At 46.3% G+C, this 17,222-nt stretch overlaps 1 protein-coding gene across 3 annotated transcripts in view; it reads left to right on the forward strand.

Moving 5' to 3' along the window:
• ST3GAL1 (ST3 beta-galactoside alpha-2,3-sialyltransferase 1) overlaps positions 1-16,148 on the forward strand; it is a 115,580-nt gene extending 99,432 nt beyond the window's left edge. For all 3 annotated transcript variants that reach the window (XM_077932726.1, XM_028736111.2, XM_028736112.2), the window contains 3 exons: positions 6,106-6,151; positions 8,787-8,906; positions 10,934-16,148. In XM_077932726.1, coding sequence (XP_077788852.1) covers positions 6,106-6,151; positions 8,787-8,906; positions 10,934-11,107 — 340 coding nt within the window. In that variant the 3' untranslated portion in view covers positions 11,108-16,148. The remainder of the gene's footprint in view (positions 1-6,105; positions 6,152-8,786; positions 8,907-10,933) is intronic.
• The last annotated feature ends 1,074 nt before the right edge of the window (positions 16,149-17,222 follow it).

A 17,222-nucleotide genomic window follows, 5' to 3' on the forward strand; every position in this document is an offset into this window, starting at 1 on the left:
AAGCGGCTTAGTCATGCTGGCCACATGACCCGGAAGCTGTACACCGGCTCCCTCGGCCAATAAAGCAAGATGAGTGCCACAACCCCAGAGTCGTCCGCGACTGGACCTAATGGTCAGGGGTCCCTTCACCTTTACCATGTTGGGTCAACAGTGCGATGCAGCAGCAAAAAAAGCAAATGCTGTTCTAGGCTGTACCAACAGAAGTATAGTATCTAGATCAAGGGACGTAATAGTGAGCCCACATCTTGATCCAGCAGATCTCTTCATATGATCTCACAGAATAGAAGAACCACAGAACTGTAGTTGGAGGGGACTCCAAGAGTCCTGCGCAATGCAGGAATCTCAACTAAAGCACCCATGACAGATAACCGTCCAACCTTTACTCACAAACCTGCAAGGAGAGTCCATCACCTGAGAGAGTCCGTTTTACTGTTGAGCAGCTCTTACTTTCAGAAAGTACTTCCTGGTGTTTAGTCTTGTCACTTGAAGCCATTGGTTCGAGTCCTACCCTCCAGAGCAGGAGAAAATAAGCTTGCTTCATCTTCCATGCGACAGCCCTTGAGATATAATAATAATAATAATAATAATAATAATAATAATAATAATAATAATAATAATAATAAATAAATAAATAAATAAATTTTATTGATGCCAGAGCCGGGCTCAGGGCGGCTAACACCAATAATATAAAATCACAGTAAAAACATAATAGTGGGGAAAGAGAGGGAGAAAAACGGAAAAAAAAAAACCCAATTTAAAATACAGGTTAAAATGCAATTTAAAATGCAGCCTCATTTTAAAATAGCTGATAAATCAAGACCATAAGGGGGAGAGAAACATAAGGGTCAGACCGAGTCCAAACCAAACAGCTGACAAGATGTCAAGTCCCGCTGGGCCCTTGTGACAGAGCGTTCCACCACGTCGGGGCCAGTGTTGAAAAGGCCCTGGCCCTAGCTGAAACCAATCTAACCTCCTTGAGGCTCGGGACCTCCAAAGTGTTGTTATTTGTGGACCTTAAGGTCCTCTGCGGGGCATGCCAGGAGAGGCAGTCCCGTAGGTACGTGGGTGCTAGGCCGTATAGGGCTTTAAAGGTCAAAACCAGCACCTTAAACCTGACCCTGTACTCCACCGGGAGCCAGTGCAGTTGGTAAAGCACTGGATGAATGTGATCCCGCTGTTGTATCTCCTCTCAGTCTCCTGAGGTTTGGTTTGCAGACCCTTGATCCTCTTGGTTGCCCTCCTCTGCACACGTTCCAGCTTGTCAACATCCTAAATTGTGGTGCTGAGAACTGGACTCCAGGTGTGGTCTGACCAAGGCAGAATAAGAGTGGGCCCATTACTTCCCTTGATCTGAACACTAGACTTCCGTCGATCCAGCCTAAAGTAGCATTAGCTGTTTTTGCTGCTGCATCACAACGTTGGCTTATGTTAAGCTTGTGGTCAGAGATTCTTCCGTTGCGATTCCTGCATTGCAGCAGGTTGGGCTAACCAACTCCTCAGTTCTTCCCAACTCTACAATTCTATGATTCTATATCTGGCTGATGCAGGCTATTAGAAGGTGTTCAATCTCGCCCTCCAACACCCACCTGATATTTATTCTTACGTGGCTCCTTCCTGTTCCATTTATTGCGTCTGGAACTTGCCGCCGATCAGATCAGGCAGGTTCCTGAAGTTAGTGTCTGGATGATGGTTATTATTATAAGCCACAGCAGCCCACCGAGTTCCAGCCAGGAAATTAAAAACACAAGGAGCACACAATATAGAGAGCAGGCCTTTGGCAAGCAGGAAGAAGATGGGCTCTTGATTAATGGACAGGGACTTTTTTTATGAAGTGAGAGCACTTTTTCCCTGCAATGGGCCACAGAGAGCCAAAGCAGGCGCAGCTCAATTTTGAGCCTCAACTGAGACCGACAATATATGGGGGAAGCAAGCGTTCATGACCCCATAGGAACCTGGCTGGCTGTTGGGAGAACGGAATGAATGCAGAATCAGACGGGCCTTTGGCCTCATCCAGCCATTGTTGTTGGCAGTAAGAATGTTTATTTTTATTTATTGCATTTATATCTCGCCTTTTTCTCCAAAGAGCTCAATGTTGGCATACTGTGTGATCCTCCCCCCTCCTCATTTAATTCCCACAACAACCCTGCGAGGCAGTGACTGGCTCAAGGTCACCCACGGGGCATCATTACCTGAGTGGGGATTTGAGACCTGTCCCACTGAACATAAGGAGAGCATGCTGGATCAGGCCAATGGCCCATCTTGTCCAGCATCCTGTTCTCACAGTGGCCAGCCAGATGCCTGTTGTCAGGTGTGTGTGCAGGAGCCAGGCCCTGTGACCAATAGGACTTTGCAGGACTGGGGCCTTCCTGAGTTTGTTCTGAAGAGGCAAGGCACGGCCGCACAGGTGAGGCCAGTTGGTAACTCACAGCACCTGGTGGCAAGAGCTGGGAAGGGTTATAAGATCAGCATTTCCCTTCAGCTCTTTGCCACAGCAACATGCTTCATGCCTTGCTGCGTTTGGCTTCTTTCTTCCTGATCTTTGAACCTTGGCTTCTTGACTCCCTGCTTCTTGATCCTCGGACCCTTGACTTCGTGACTCCTTGCTTCCTGACCCTCGGACCCTTGGCTTCCTGAATCCTGACTTCTGGGCCCCCGTTCCTGCTCCCATCCTGCCATCTTGCCCCCAGTCCTGAAGTCCCCTGCTGGGACTTTGATTGCCCGTGAACCGGACCATGACACCTGTGGAAAACCAGTAAGCAGCAAATGCAGACCAGAAATGCAGCAGCAAAAAAAGCTTATGCTCTTCTGGAATCTCAGCTAAAGCATCCATGACAGATGGGCACCCAACCTCTGCTTAAAAACCTCCAAGGAAGGAGATTCCACCACCTCTCGTTGGGGTCTATTCCACTGTCGAACTGCCCTTAACTGTCAGAAAGCATTTCTGTGTGTTTAGATGGAATCTCCTTGAAGCCATTGGTTCATGTCCTACCCTCCAGAGCAGGAGAAAACAAGCATGCTTCCTCTTCCTCGTGACAGCCCTTGAGATATTTGAAGATGGCTATCATATCTCCACTAACATGAGTTTGACCAAACTGCAGGAGGCAGTGGAAGACAGGAGTGCCTGGCGTGCTCTGGTCCACCGGGTTACGAAGAGTCGGACACGACTAAATGACTAAACAACAACAACAACAAATCATAACTCCTCTAAGTCTCCTCTTTTCCAGGTTAAACATACCCAGCTCCTTCAACCGTTCCTCATAAGGCTTGGTTTCCAGACCCTTGATCATCTTGGTTGCCCTCCTCTGCACACGTTCCAGCTTGTCAACATCCTTCTTAAATTGTGACACCCAGAACTGGACACAGTACTGCAGGTGTGGTGTGACCAAGGAAGAATAGAGTGGGACTATCCTTTCCCTACCAGGGACGTTGGTGGCGCTGTGGGTTAAACCACAGAGCCTAGGACTTGCCGATCAGAAGGTCGGCGATTCGAATCCCCGCGACGGGGTGAGCTCCTGTTGCTCGGTCCCTGCTCCTGCCAACCTAGCAGTTCGAAAGCATGTCAAAAGTGCAAGTAGATAAATAGGTACCGCTCCGGCGGGAAGGTAAACAGCGCTTCCATGTGCTGCTCTGGTTTGCCAGAAGCAGCTTAGTCATGCTGGCCAAATGACCCAGAAGCTGTACCCCGGCTCCCTCGGCCAGTAAAGCAAAATGAGCGCCGCAACCCCAGAATCGGTCACGACTGGATCTAATGGTCAGGGATCCGTTTACCTTTACTTTATCCTTTCCCTTGATCTGGACGCTAGACTTCTGTTGATACAGCCTAGAATAGCATTCACCTTTTTTTTGCTGTTGCATCACACTGTTGACTCATGTTAAACATGTGGTCCACCAAGACCCCTGGATCCTGTTCACATGTACCATTAGTAAGTCGTCCATAGCCTACTAGCCAGGATAAGAATAACGTATCTGATCCCCCTTGCAATATAGATGTTCTCTTTCAATACACACAGATTTCATCATAGTAACGGTGCCTCTTTTTGCTAAACAGAACTAGGAAATGAGAGAGGAAAATCGTTAAATAGAAACGGATATGCAAAGTTGTGGTTTTGCATACTGAGATACAATGTGCTGCGTGGCACTTCCTCTATTCCCCCCCCCCTCTCTATTGTACCTTATTTATTTTTGGGGGGGTGGAGGAGAAGGGGTCAGGGTTCCTTCCTTTGATCTCGCTGTCCGTGAAAAGCAAGCAGCAGGAAGCAAGGCAACGTGAATGTCTGCATGTAATGTGATGGAGCAAAGGCTAAAGAAATTTAGGCAGCTTACAGTGTAACAGAATCAAAGCAAACTTCCTGGACAGGATAAGCGCAAACCGAAGCGTTCATCAAAGGTTTCACGTTCCGGGGTTTTATTTGGGAATTGACAAAAGCCTCTGTTCTTATTAGCTGAGTTTAAGGGAATGGATTAGTCTCCCTTTGGTAAAGAAATGGATTTGAGCAACGGCTTCATCCAAACCAGAATGCCACATATATGTCAGGGAATTCTTTTCTGTAAAAAAAATAAAAATAAATGTATGTGTCTTTAAAAAAAAAAAAGTGGGTTTCACAGCAGCTATTGACTTTTTCTGAGGATGAAAGAGCTTTTTCCTTGATCCACGGCAAACCTGAGTGTTCTGTCGTGCAGACAGGACAGACAGAACATTGGTTGGGGAAAGGGAGGGCATTCTGTTGACTGACAGCTGTGAGGAGTAGAGGGAGTGAGTGAACATTCCATGACATCACAGCAGCTTAGCCATTCAGGCACAGGGCATGTGGAGAGACATGGAGCTGCCAGTCTTTGCTTGCCTAAGGTTTAATGCCCTTTCTGTGTTTAACTTTTGGCAAATTGACTATGGGCTGGAGGGAAATAAAACAGTTGTGCTAGCAGAAGTTGTGCTAGCACAAGTGTGGCTTTTTCATATGTCCTGCACCCATGTGCCCCAGATCAGCTATGATGGGGTGAGGGGTCAAGAGAAGACCAGGACAGCACATGGGGGAGTAGGGTGTGCCATTTTAGGGAATTAAACTTAACTTTTGCGATTTTATTCAGTGAGGAGTCAAAAATATGTGTGGTTTTTGGTGTGAGGAATTCAAATCCTCTATTATTTTTGTGATTGGACAACATTTAGCTCAGTAAGTCTACGTTTGATGAAGAAGCACTGCTTTAGGAAAACCAAAGAATTTTAATTTTACCTTCTGAAAATGTCAGGTAATGCTAAATAATAATAATAATAATAAATAAATATAATATTGATATATAATGTAACTACAGGTAACTTGGCAATCATTTTTAATGATTTCTATGCCATTTTACAAGGACGCGGGTGGCGCTGTGGGTAAAACCTCAGCGCCTAGGACTTGCCGATCGCATGGTCGGCGGTTCGAATCCCCGCGGCGGGGTGAGCTCCCGTCGTTCGGTCCCAGCTCCTGCCCACCTAGCAGTTCGAAAGCACTCTTAAGTGCAAGTAGATAAATAGGTACCGCTTTCTAGCGGGAAGGTAAACGGCGTTTCCGTGTGCTGCGCTGGTGCCGGCTCGCCAGATGCAGCTTTGTCACGCTGGCCACGTGACCCGGAAGTGTCTCCGGACAGCGCTGGCCCCTGGCCTCTTAAGTGAGATGGGCGCACAACCCTAGAGTCTGGCAAGACTGGCCTGGACGGGCAGCGGTACCTTTATGCCATTTTACACACATTTTACTCACCAAGCCAAACTAAATCATATGAATTGAACCAAAATACCTTTCGAATTCCCAAGTCTCACTTTTTAGCATCCCCTCATTTTTTGGAATTTGAAAGTTGACAAATTCAACAGGCCCTAATGGGAGTTTGCTCCTCCATCTTCCAAGCAGAAACGCACTGTGACAGAATAGCGATCTGAATTCCTCCCTATATTTTGCAAACCTACAACCTCGGCATTTTAATTTAGTGTCTCATTCATAAATGACATATATGCCAAGACTTTGGATTTAGAAGTAAGGGTGGATGTTTTACTTTAGTTTTTATTTTTTTCCTGCATGCCGCACAGGGTGTATCTTGCTTTTACTGACTCAACGTATATCTTTTCTTTGACAGCACATATATTCCAGTGCCACGCAAAATCAAAGTCAACAAAAGCAAGGTGAGTTATTGCTCTGATCTGGCCACAAAGTTCTTCCGTACGTAAGCATGGGCTACATTCAGATGATCCTTCAAACTGTAGAATTGTAGAATCAGAAAAGACCGGCCCTTCAATGCAGGAATTTTTGCCCAGCGTAGGACTCGAACCCACAACCATGAGATTAAGAGTCTTGTGCTCTACCAACTGAGCTGTCCAGCTGGCTAACCACAGATGGAACTTCTCTAAGATTTGCAGTGCTCGCTTACAAAGTTAGTTCCATTTTGTGTACACTTGAAAACGTTGGCAGCATTAAGATAAATTCAGCAGTATAAGTAAGTTTTGATGGATGCAATAATGGAATGCTGAAGGGTTTGGTTTATATAAAAAATGGAGGGAATGAACCATGGAAGGAGAGGAAGGGAAGTCATTGATATTTTAAGGTTGTTTAAATGAATATTCTAAATTGTAACACACACACCACAACACAACACACAAAGTTAGTTCCATTTATGCATCACTTCCAGGGAAACACCTTGAAGCAACTGAGCAATAAAAGTATCAGCAGTAGAAAACTTATATAGAATAATTTCTTATATCAAAACGATTTCAAATCCAATATGGTTTCAAAGTGGGATTAAAAGCCCCGGTTTAAAGGCTTGTTAAAAAAGGAAGCTTTTCAACAGCAGTGGTGCTTATCTGATATGCAGCGGGAAGAAATTCCACAGGACAGATGCCATCCCACCAAAGGTTCAATTTCAACAACAGAAGGAAGATGGGAACAGATGGTATCTGCAGTGATCAGTAGGGTGTACAAGGGGTCAGACGATCTTTTAGGTATCTTGTACCCAAAAGCACACAGAAAATGTGTGTTTTAGGATAAAGTTGATCTGGAAGTGTGTCGCTGGCATCCATCTGTCTTGAGAGGCAATGGAGTGCACCTCCAGGGGTGAAGTTCACACTGCTGCGTTAGCACACTATTGGTCTCGTCCTCTGTATCCACTGAAGCCTATCTTCACATGCAGGGGCAGTCCCTAACTCACTGAGGGTTTGAGACCCATCAGGTACACTCGCCTGGTTTAGCCGGCCAGTCAAGTCCATTACCAGGTGTCTGTACATTGAGAAAAAATACATATTTTGCAATACAGTTTTACCTTGGGTTCAGAACTTAATTCGTTCTGGAGGTCCGTTCTTAACCTGAAACTGTTCTTAAGCTGAGCCATCACTTTAGCTAATAGGGCCTCCCGCTGCCACTGTGCCGCCACTGCGAGATTTCTGTTCTCATCCTGAAGCAGAGTTCTTAACCCGAAGTACTATTTCTGGGTTAGCGGAGTCTGTAACCTGAAGTGTCTGTAACCTGAAGTACCACTGTAGCATGTTTAGTTGCCTTATACTGAGTCGAGACTATTGGCCCATCTAGCTCAGTATTGTCTACACTGACTGGCAGCTGCTCTCCATGTTTTTGTTTTTTCTTTTCTTAAAAGGGACATTCCCAGCTCTACGTAGGGATGCTTAGAATTGAACTCGGGGCATTCTTCAAACAAAGCAGATGCCGTACTACTGAGCCACAGCCCCAGTACCTACTTTGCAATGAAACACTTAACAAAATGCATTTTAAAGGAGGATTTTTCTACAGTATTTTTTATATATATATATATCTCAGGCGACTGTAGAAATGTGGTGAAATTGATTTATGAATGAACACATGTAAAAGGGAGGGAAAAACATAGAACAAAATTTTACAGATCCCTCCATCCTTACTACAAACTCCATATCATGTCAGGGGGGATGAGCCAAAGTTTCAAAGGCAGCTTGCGAAGTGATGTTGTTCAAAATTCCCACCCTGTAACCGTAAGAAGCAGCAGGAACCAAGCTAGCAGTTCAGTGGCGTGGCTGCATCTCCACTTACTGGTGGTGATGGGAACTGCACATCTAGCATTTCCTTGAACTGTTAGTTTATTGCAGAGCTTTCCAAACTGTGTGTCGCGACACGTTAGTGTGTGGGTGCGTCGCACGAACGCTCCTGGAAGGTGGTCAGTTGAACCTCCGGTTTGCTAGTAAAACTGCATTACTGTGTCGCGAAATGATGCATGTCTAAAAAGTGTGTCCCCCAACATGAAAAGTTTGGAAAGCTCTGGTTTACAGTGGTACCTTGGGTTAAGCACTTAATTAGTTCCGGAGGTCCGTTCTTAACCTGAAACTGTTCTTAACATGAAGCACCACTTTAGCTAATGGGGCTTCCTGCTGCCGCTGCGCCGCCGAAGCATGATTTCTGTTCTCATCCTGAAGCAAAGTTCTTAACCCAAGGTACTATTTCTGGGTTAGTGGAGTCTGTAACCTGAAGCGTATGTAACCCGAGGTACCACTGTATTGCCTGGGGCTGATAGGAGTTGGAGGCTGAGTCCAATAGCATTTGGAGGACCACGGGGGCCACTAGTGTTCTAAATGTTCTGACCCATCCTGGTTTTTACAAGATAAGGCAGGTGAATAAATACACAAATTCTGATTTTGAAACCCCACCTTTTACTGCAATTTTGCACTTGAATTCAGCGACTTCTAACCTTGTCCAATTTCATATCTCTTCTTAGCGACCTTTTTTTTTGCGTCCGTGTTGTATCTGCAACCAAACTAACGAGGCCTCTTGATTCATTCTGTGCAGATTCTGATTTATCACCCCTTCTTCATAAAATACGTTTATGATAACTGGCTGCATCATCATGGGAGATACCCCTCAACAGGCTTCCTGTCGGTTATATTTGCTCTTCACATCTGCGATGAGGTACGTGCAATGCTAGGGCTCCCTGTAGACATCATGGGAAACTGTGGTTTGCCACTATGCCCGCTCAAGAGGGAGAACGAAAGCTTCCACTTTCTAAACCAACCACAGGTCCCTGGAGAGCTTGTGAGCATTGCAGACATCATAGAAACGCCGCTTCTAATAGAGCCACTTTATTCTGCACATAATTCACATTCTCAGTGAGGTGTGAATATGGGCTAATTCTCCAAGTTCAGATGTAACCAAGTTCAGGTAACCGAGCAAAAATGAAAGCGTCTAGCCTCCTCCTCACAGAACAGATGGGAGTGAACAAGGCTCACTAACTTCATTTAAACAAACCACAGTTGCCGGATTCAGAGGTCACAAGGAACTGTGGTTAGTTTTAAATCAAAAGCAGAGGCTTTCAAACTCCTCCTTTGGCATAGAAAAGAAAATGAAAGAGAGGAGGGACCGGATTTTTCCAAATAGTAAACTACCGGAGCAGACCTCACAACCCCTGCGGTGAGGGTAAAAATAGATGCTGGGTGTCAGTTCTGGGTTATTCAGGTACACGGGTGGCGCTGTGGTGTAAACCACTGAGCCTCTTGGGCTTGCCAATCAGAAGGTCGGTGGTTCGAATCCCTGCGACGGGGTGAGCTCCCATTGCTCCGTCGCAGCTCCTGCCAACCCATCAGTTTGAAAGCACGCCAGTGCAAGTAGATAAATAGGTACTGCTGTGGCGGGAAGGTAAATGGCATTTCCATGTGCTCTGGTTTCCATCACGGTGTCCCGTTGCACCAGAAGTGGTTTAGTCATGCTGGCCACATGACCCGGAAAGCTGTCTGTGGACAAACACCAGCTCCCTCGGCCTGAAAGCAAGATGAGCGCCGCAACCCCATAATTGCCTTTGACTGGACTTAACCATCCAGGGGTCCTTTAACTTGTTCAGGTACAGTGGTACCTCGGGTTAAGAGCTTAATTCGTTCTGGAGGTCCGTTCTTAACCTGAAACTGTTCTTAACCTGAGGCACCACTTTAGCTAATGGGGTTTCCTGCTGCCGCCACGTGATTTCTGTTCTCATCCTGAAGCAAAGTTCTGAGGTACTATTTCTGGGTTAGCGGAGTCTGTAACCTGAAGTGTCTGTAACCTGAGGTACCACTGTACATGACTTAAACCCGATTCATTCATTCTTCTCCCACACGCACAATTACTATCGTGTGGCGGGGAGATGGGAGATATGTTGGGAAGGTGACCTCTGCAGATGGGCTCCTTCTCTGCTAGGGGAAGGTGATGAAACTGGGGATGGGAAGGAGATGAAAGGGTCAGGAATCTCGTTCCTGCTCTCCCCTCATCACATGAGCTTGCAGAGGGCTTCCGTCCACGGAAATGGGGAAAGAGATTGAATACTATATGAGATAAAGGTGGTCACCAACTTGGATGGCTTTAAAGGAGGACAAATTTGTGGAGGTCAGAGCTACCAATACCTCTGAAAACTAGTTTCTGGGAAGTGGGGAGGGGCTCCTGTTCAGCTTGCGAGCTTCCATTATACTCATCTGGTTGACCACTTTGAGGACAGGATGCTGGACTTAGATGGGCCTCTGGCCTGAAAATAATAATAATAATAATAATTTATTATTTGTACCCAGCCCATCTGGCTGGGTTTCCCCAGCCACTCTGGGCGGCTTCCAACAAAGATTAAAAATACATTAAAATGTCACACATTAAAAACTTGCCTAAACAGGGCTGCCTTAGGATGTCTTCTAAATGTCAGGTAGTTGTTTATCTCTTTGACATCTGATGGGAGGGCGTTCCACACGCCGGGTGCCACCACCGAGAAGGCCCTCTGCCTGGTTCCCTGTAGCTTTGCTTCTCGCAGTGAGGGAGCCTCCAGAAGGCCTTTGGCACTGGACCTCAGCGTCCGGGCACAACGATTGGGGTGGAGACGTTCCTTCAGGTATACTGGGCCGAGGCCATTTAGAGCTTTAAAGCAGCGCACTTGCTACATTGAAGGCCGAGACGTCTTCAGAGTTCTTTTCTCTTTCCCCCCGCAGGTGGACCTTTATGGGTTCGGAGCCGACAGCAAAGGGAACTGGCACCACTACTGGGAAAACAACCCATCAGCCGGGGCTTTCCGCCAGACGGGCGTCCACGACGGGGATTTCGAATCCAACGTAACGTTGACTCTTGCCTCGGTCGACAAAGTACGCTTTTTCAAGGGCAGATGACCCCGGTCACGGGGAGCGCTGTGATTTCTGACTTACGGGGAATACAGAGACACTTGCAGAAACGAAAGGGGTCTCGGAGTTGACTGTATCTCACGCCTTAGCCGACAAAGCCAGGAACGACCGCCGGGTTGCAGTTTGCAAGCGGCATTGCTGGGTTCCCGAGATTTCTTTACCAACTTTTGAAGGATGTGGGAGGATTCCTCTTCCTGTTTCGTCCCTCTCCCTTTCGTGAGACATTTCCACTCTGTAAATCTTGCCTTGTGCAAGTTAAAGGAAGCAAAAGTTAGATCCCGACCCATAACCCCCTTTCGTCTTTCTGAGAATGCATATCTTGAGCTTTCATTTTCTCTGGGACCGAAAACACTTGCGGAAGAGATGCTGGATTTCATTCCTGACAACAGTGGATGTGAAACACCCTCTCCGTTCACAAATTACCTCAAAAAGGAGCTAATTCTGTTTTTTATCTTCTCCTAGAAGCAGCATTCTTGCAAGACCTCTGAGCTCCCATACTGCATTATGATCAAGTGTGCATTTGTCACCAGCCGGCAAAAATTGGCACCAGCTTTAGCTGAGATTCCTGCATTGCAGGGGGTTGGACTAGATGGCCCTTGGGGGTCTCTTTCAACTCTAAAATATTATGATTCTATTATTCCATTTGCCAAGAGCTGGGAATTTTGAATGAAACACTTTCCAGTTATTACTGTGGATTCCCCCCCCCCCCCGTGTGAAATGTATTTGCTCTTCTTCATAGCCATAATTAAGGAGGGAAAAGATTGGGGGGTGGTTTTGAAAATGAAGATATAAGAAGCTGGAGTAAACTAGTCACTATTGTTTACCTTTTAAAAAATGTCTTTCTCGCCGCTTCTGAGCTTTCGACTCTGCTACCAATCAGAGAAATGAAGTTATTTTTATATCTATATAAATTTTTGTCATTGACATGTGCCTTTCTGAAATATCAAGAATATAAAAGGGAGAGTCGTTTTGTCTTGTTCGGCTCTCACCGAGACTGAAATCCCTCGATTAAACCTTTTTTACATATATATATATAGGGAAATAACTGACCAAAGTTTCAACGCTACTTACCGTCATCGGTTTTTTTTATCGACAGCTTTCTTCAGTCTACTTGAAAGGTTCGCGAGCAACAGTCAGGTTTCAGTTTTGTTTTTGAGAGAGAGAAACGTTTTTGCCTTATTTTAAAAGAATGTGGGTTTTTTTTATTTAAAAAAGAAGATTTTTTTTTTTTGCTTCTATTTTTTACTGCTGTGGTAGGTGGCTCCTGTGTGAAATTGTCCTGAAGTGGAAGGAAATTGTCTCCACCTCAGGAGGATATTGTTCAAGGGCTACATCGGAGGAGTGAGCAGAATCAAGATGTGAGATCCATGGCCGGGGAATGGGATTACTTGGGAGTAAGGCCCCAGCGAACTCCATACAGCTTACTTCTGCGCAGGCAAGCGTAGGATCGCACCGTCAGGGACCTTATAAACAATGAAAAGAGGAAGGGATGATCTCCACAGTTGACAAGGACCTTAAGCGAAGGTGACGGGAGGAGATTGGGCTGGAACTTTGTAGAAAGCATCCTCTTCTGGAGAATGAAGAGAGGGGAAGCCGTCCTTAACGAAGCATTTGCCACAGGAACTAATTGTGAGACTGTTAGGAAGACGGCTGTGTGGCAGTTTCAAGAAAACATTGATGGGCAGATCCACGTTAAAATTGCCTCGTGCCGCTGGTCGTGGGACCTCTTGAGGGGGGATGTTGGGGGGGGGTCAGAGTGATTATTCACCTCCATTTGTCCTGAAAATCCAGTTGGTTATGCTACCTTCTTATTTCCTTTTTTAAAAAATTAAAATAGTGCGTATCTATTTTAATTGTCGCTATAAAACGGAGAGAGACACCCTTTCTGAAAACCTCTCCGAAAGATCTCGTGCAAGGCTTTTTAGTTCTCACGGGCAACCGACACCTGAGGATAAACACAGTTATTATTTTTAAATAAATAAGAATGCATAAACCAGCTGTATTTCAGCAGGAAGTGGACGGCGTGGGGATAAGGAGGGTTGCCTTTTCCTCAAAACGAAAGCGGCCAGATTTAAGGACGCCTTTTGAAAACTTGCCATTTGACCCTTAGCCCCAGTGGGTTGCGGTAATGAATTTCGCGGCGCAGGGGTAGTTCGAAACCTGTTTGAAATGAGTGCCGCAGCAAGGATATTATTGTCTGCCCCAGAATTGTTTAGATTCCCTGGTAGGGTTGCCAATTCCTTTTGCCCGCCTCTGCGCCTGTGCCTTTCACGGCAACATGATCCGCAAGCGGCTAATTCTTACCTCCACATTGTGGGAAGTGTCGCCTGCAGATCAGGGTCACTGCTCAAAATGCACAAGAGCAGGCCAGACTGCCCCCATTAATTGGCAACCCTATTTTACAGACTGGAAATAATGTTGTTTTTTTCAACATCGTACTCTGAGCTTATAGGGTCGGAACAACATCCAAATAAATCAATTTGTAGTTAGCACCCGAGGAGGACTGAACTCACACGCACTTGATATGCATGTGAAAGATTCTAGTTTCAGTCCCTGATATCCTGTCCCACCCCCTTTAAAAGGAAGTCTGGTTCATCATTGAATGAAATCAGGAATATCTTCCCTGCGAGGACAGAAAGAACTGAGACACATGGCTTGGCTTCAGGTGGTGCACTTACCCTGAGCACAATCTGGGACTGGGTCAGAATTGTGAAATTGGCTTAATTTATTCTTCGTTCCAGGACGCGGGTGGCGCTGTGGGTTAAACCACAGAGCCTAGGACTTGCCGATCAGAAGGTCGGCGGTTCGAATCCCCGCGATGGGGTGAGCTCCCGTTGCTCGGTCCCTGCTCCTGCCAACCTAGCAGTTCGAAAGCACGTCAAAGTGCAAGTAGATAAATAGGTACCGCTCCGGCAGGAAGGTAAACGGCGTTTCCGTGCACTGCTCTGGTTCGCCAGAAGTGGCTTAGTCATGCTGGCCACATGACCCGGAAGCTGTACGCCAGCTCCCTCGGCCACTAAAGCGAGATGAGCGCCGCAACCCCAGTGTCGATCACGACTGGACCTAATGGTCAGGGGTCCCTTTACCTTTACCTTATTCCTTGTTCCAGTATTTTGAGGGGGGGTTTTCCAATCAAGTATGTGAATATATATATTGTGTTTCTTAAAAAGTAAAGATAAAAAATTCTAGGTTGGTAGGGAGAATGAAAACATATGGAGCAGCGATGGAGGGCAGTTATGAAGGAAGGATAGAAAGAAAGTGGAAATTCGTAGGAAGGAGGAGATCGGCTTTGAGCACACAGGTGTCCCGACCACAGAACGTCCCTGTAAATGTCTGAACAGGCAGAAACGCTTATGGGTTTTCTCACTTAGCCATGAGGGCTGCAGGTTGTGTGTTTGTGTGTGTTAGCAACCCCTGCTCTCTAGTCAGGGGCAGAGACTGCACTGTCCTCACTCAGTCTCGATGAGAACTCAGATTGATGCCTTTGTTTCCCACAAGCCACAGAGACCTCCAACTGGGAAAGCGTTCCCTAAGCTCCCAAATGTTGTGATGAGAAGCAGCTTCCCCGGTTGGATTTCTGCCTGTCCTGGCACAAGATTCCCTGCCGGAAGGCGGAGACAAACTGGCACCCTTAGCCCAATCAAACTATTCACCAGCCCACCTCAGCAGAGCTTGGAGCGTAAGAACATAAAGAAAATGTTCTCAAAAGAGCTGCTTATTTGGTTATCCTCCATAATGTTTTCTTCTTCCAGAACCTGTGGTATTATTTTTTTAAGGAAAGAAATCACTCTTAAGAAACTTGTCGGCTTATCATTTTTAAATCAAGGTGTGTTTGTTGGGTGGGTGTAATTTCTCCCCCTTCTCCCTTCCCTATTGGGTCGTGTCGCTGCTTTTTGCAGAATTCTCTTCTGCGTTCTGCTTATACTTCTGGTGTCTGATTTGGCAAGGCTGCAAGTTCCCAAGCAACTTAGACACACGTACCCCAAAATCCCTTGCTTCAATATTTGAGCCTTTAAAAAGCAGGCAGGGCTTTGGGCATTGTTTGGAAATGGACTCCCAGTCAAAGACCAGCCCTGCTTTAATGGGTGAGATTCTATGTCCAGTAGCTTTTGTGAGCATTCAGAAAGTTCATCTTCTCGCCTTTGCTGAGAAGAAGGAGACTGTGTCTCTGTTTACCTCTAGGCGGCAAAGCCAGCATTTCTCACTTTTCTGATACCAGGTGATCAGTGATTTATTGATTAAAAATGGAAGCTAACATGACAGTCAAAATGACAAGGGTTTTCTCATTTTCCAGCAAAACTCTAGTAACCAGTAACACTCTATAGCTGTCTTCCTGCTATGATCGCAGTGAGGGTTACCAGCTTTATATATATATATACACCTACTTGTGCTCTTGTGCCTTTAAGAACAACTTGAACTGGAGGCAATGGGCAGACGCGTTGAACTCAACTGCCTAATTTAAATCCATTTCAACAGGGTCTGCCTGAGTTGTTGGCTGCAACTTTCCATTCTGCGCAGAAGCTTTTACCCACCAATTATTTTGAAGGTGGAGTGGGTGTTAAAGGCGGAGGAGAAGGCCTAGATAGGTTTCCTGATCAGTTGGCGACCTTAATCACAGAAATGTCGGTGGGGGCAAGGGTCAAGTGCCAGCCCCTGCAAGCTCCCCTTTTGAGGAAAGAACTGTAGCTCAAAAGTAGAGCTTTGCATACAGAAATACCTGGTTCAATTGCTGGTGTTGCCCAATATAGGGCTGGAATGTCCCTGCTAAATTATCTTTTAAAAGTATTTATTTGTAGGTGTGGGTGTGTTGAGCAAAGCCAAATTTCTTTGACACTTGTCTCCAGGGTTGTCGTCAAAGTCTTCTTTCTTTCTTTCTTTCTATCTTTCTTTCTTATACTACTCTTTATATGATCACTTTTCTCTCTGCAAATGAAGGATCACTTTGTTTTTCTTGGCGACATCTTATTTATTGTTGACATTTTCAATACGATGCAAATGACTTCGAATAAATTTTTGTATTGTAATCACCCGTTCCTCTCGAAGGCCTCTTTATTAGACTCGGCGTCTGATTAAAGAAATTGTGCTCGCTGACCGCAGGAGCTTGCGGTCAGTTAATTGGTTAAATTGTTCGTTGAGTGTGTGGCAGCTGTGAAGAATCAGATTCCGTGCTATGGGTCGTTAGGAAAGGAATTGGAAATAGAACTGCCAATATAGTGATGCCGTTATACAAATCTACGGTGCGGCTGTATTTGGGGATTGGTGGCGGGGCGATGAACAGGGTTTAGTGAGCTGGGGGTGTATGTGGCAGAGAGAAATCAGAAGCAGGCTGGAGAGGAGGGGGTGTCAAGAGGCAGAGATAAGACAGGCTGCTGCAGAAGCCAGGGGGTCTTCCCATCCTGCAACCAGTTCCCCTCCCTGCTGGTCTCCCAGAACCAGTAGTGGTATGAAGAGCAAGGATCAGAAACAGACAAGACTACAAAGTCTCAGATTGCTTGGGAAGGAGGAGACTTAGAGAATAGGGGCAAGATCCACCAGGATGAGTTTCTGTGCCTTCCAGAGCCATCCCTGTTTCCTTGAATAAAAAGTTACCTTCACCGGCGCTGTGTGATTTATTGCTAACCTGCTCCTCACAGTTCTATATACTGTATTTTTCGCTCCATAGGACGCACTTTTCCCCCTCCAAAAATTAAGGGGAAATGTGCGTGTGTCTTATGGAGCGAATGCAGGCTCCTTGGCTTCAGCGAAAGCAACGCGAAGCCTCCAAAGCGCAGAGGGAGCGCTCCCTCCGCACTCCAGAGGCTACGCATTGCTTTCGCTGAAGCCTGGAGAGCGAGAGGGGTCGGAGTGCACCGACCCCTCTTGCTCTCCAGGCTTCAGGGATAGCTGCCTGAAGCCTTTGGAGCGCAGCGGGACCTCGTGCTGCGCTCCAAAGGCTTCGGGATTAGCTGCGCAAAGCCTCCGCAGGACAGCGGGATGAAGGCACTCCGCTGCCCTGCGGAGGCTTGAAAGGCTGTCCCTGAAGCCAGAACAGCGAGACGGAGCGCTGCGCAGCATCTCGCTGTTCTAGCTTGGGGATGCCGGGGCTTTATGGGGAAATCCTGGG

The sequence above is a fragment of the Podarcis muralis genome, chromosome 8, assembly GCF_964188315.1.
Source record: "Podarcis muralis chromosome 8, rPodMur119.hap1.1, whole genome shotgun sequence".
Lineage (NCBI taxonomy): Eukaryota > Metazoa > Chordata > Lepidosauria > Squamata > Lacertidae > Podarcis > Podarcis muralis.